Source organism: Ranitomeya imitator, chromosome 3 (assembly GCF_032444005.1).
Source record: "Ranitomeya imitator isolate aRanImi1 chromosome 3, aRanImi1.pri, whole genome shotgun sequence".
Lineage (NCBI taxonomy): Eukaryota > Metazoa > Chordata > Amphibia > Anura > Dendrobatidae > Ranitomeya > Ranitomeya imitator.
The window spans coordinates 243,312,645-243,314,828 of record NC_091284.1 but is presented as its reverse complement, the minus strand read 5'-3'; the positions used below and the strand labels follow the sequence as shown (position 1 = coordinate 243,314,828).

At 35.4% G+C, this 2,184-nt stretch overlaps 1 protein-coding gene across 1 annotated transcript; it reads right to left on the bottom strand.

Moving 5' to 3' along the window:
- LOC138672021 (olfactory receptor class A-like protein 1) lies at positions 1–876 on the bottom strand. Its single transcript, XM_069760110.1, has one exon. The coding sequence runs from the start codon at positions 874–876 to the stop codon at positions 1–3; it is 876 nt and encodes a 291-aa protein (XP_069616211.1).
- Positions 877–2,184: the final 1,308 nt, after the last annotated feature.

Sequence of the window (2,184 nt, the reverse complement as noted above, 5' to 3'; positions counted from 1 at the left end):
TTATAATTTTGGATTTGTTAAAATAATGATAACGGGGCTTAGTGCAGAATAAGCACATGCTAGCACAACCCTGGCATCATTCGTGTCTGTTTTTACATTGGACAATGTCAGTGTATAAATCCACATAGCGTTATCCAGTCCAAGGAATATGACGTAGCAGAGAACCAGCATAATAACAGCTCTAGAAGCTTTGTGCTCAATGGATTTAGTCTGGATATTATCCGAGCTTCTAATGCCTTTCACTGTTCTTACATGTCTCAGTAGCACAAACACAATATAAAAACTAGCTAGAGCCATCAATGCAACAAAAAGGAAATCTATTGATGCAAAAACCATGCCATTGGCAATGTAAGAGACGTATGTCTGAAAATCTGTGTCACAGTACACCAAATGAAGAGTATATGGCGAAGTAAAATTCCTTCTTGCATTGGCATACATAAAACTGGTGCGGTATAATATAAGATTCATCAATAGAATTGAAAGAATGATTACAAATATATTCTGGGACACTTTTTGCTTCAAATATACCCAAAATTTGGTAGTTGGAGCAATGAGGATGCATTGATGACAGCTAAGCAAACTGGTTGTGCAAATGGACATTGCTCTGCTCACTCTGTAGGTGTATCCAAAGAATTTGCAGTTTGAATCATCCATTAAGTCCTCTAATCCTATGGCATGTAGAGATTGAGGGACGACACGAGCGAAAATAATTAAAAGATTTGCTAAAGCCAAGACAATCAGAATTACATTTGTAGGCAATAATTTCTTTTCTATATGTCTGACAAGGACAAATTTTAAGACAATATAAAGATTTGTTGGGATACCAATCACTGTAATGAGGATGAAAATGAAGGCTTTTAGATGACGTAGGTCCATTTCTGCTAAACAAAAACACAAAGCTGACAGAATATAAAGAGTTAGAACCTGTAATGTTGGCACAGAAAGCATAGCAAAGCAAATCTTTAATATACAGTATGCTTCCATAAATGCTTTCATAAACATGTCCAAATGCTTACCTTAAGTATAAGGAGGTCAAAAAAGTGTTCTCTTGGGCTACATCTATTTGATATACCACCAGAAAAGGTATGGATTAGGGTACAACATTATGCTATGCATCAGCATTAAGTAAAAAAATGTTTTAAAAGTATACTTTTTACAAGTGGACCCTACGGATGATAGATGCCACTGTATAGACTGCTCAGAAGCTTCATTCAAATGCTTCCACAGTCACATGCTAAGATGGAAACGGTGAGTTTTTTACACTGCATATTTTCGAAAAAAATGCAAGTAACCTATTTAACATAATGGGTGCAGAAAGGGTGCAGAAAATCTGCAACATCAAAACTCAAACTGCAGGAACATAGCCTTATAGAGATTGCGGCATCTGAGCTGTGGGGTCACGCATGTTTTTATTATTATTATAGCACTATTTATTCCATGGTGCGTTACCTGTGAGGAGGGGTATACATATTAAAAACAAGTGCAGTAATCTTAAACGATACAAGTCATGACAGGTACAGGAGGAGAGAGGACCCTGCCCGCGAGGGCTCACAATCACCTAACTTATCTTTTTTTGTTTTAGAAACCCACTTTTTTGCTCATTCATTGTTAATTTTTATTATCTTTATTAGGGGTACGGTCCAACTTTAAAAGTTATTTTAAAACATAACTTTTCATGTTTACTTAAGGATCTACTGCTTGTTACGGGAGGCTGCTCATAATTTAGTTTTAAGAATATATATATATATATTAATAGCATAAACTATGATTAAAAAAAATTATGACAGTTCTATGGTTTTAAAATGTGATGGATTACTTTATTTTAATGTTTATGTGGCCTATAAAGTAGAAGCCAGGACTTCAGCAAAATACGGAATACAAAGTGATCTCTCACCTATGATTCATACAGTAGGACACTTATCTTCACACTGTGATCTGAGCAATGCAGCATGAAGATATATTTCTAGAAAGCAATGCAGTACAGTGATTTAGTTTTATAAAGAAATTCAAGCACAGACATATAATTCTATAAAACACCTGTAGTTCCACAAACTGGTGATCGCAGGGGGATGGTGCACTGTCATGGAAATTTTGGTAACTAGCTTTGTTCTGTTAACTGATCATAACTAGAGAAAATCAATCCATCCCCTTGACAGCCATTATATTGCCACAATGACATTACTA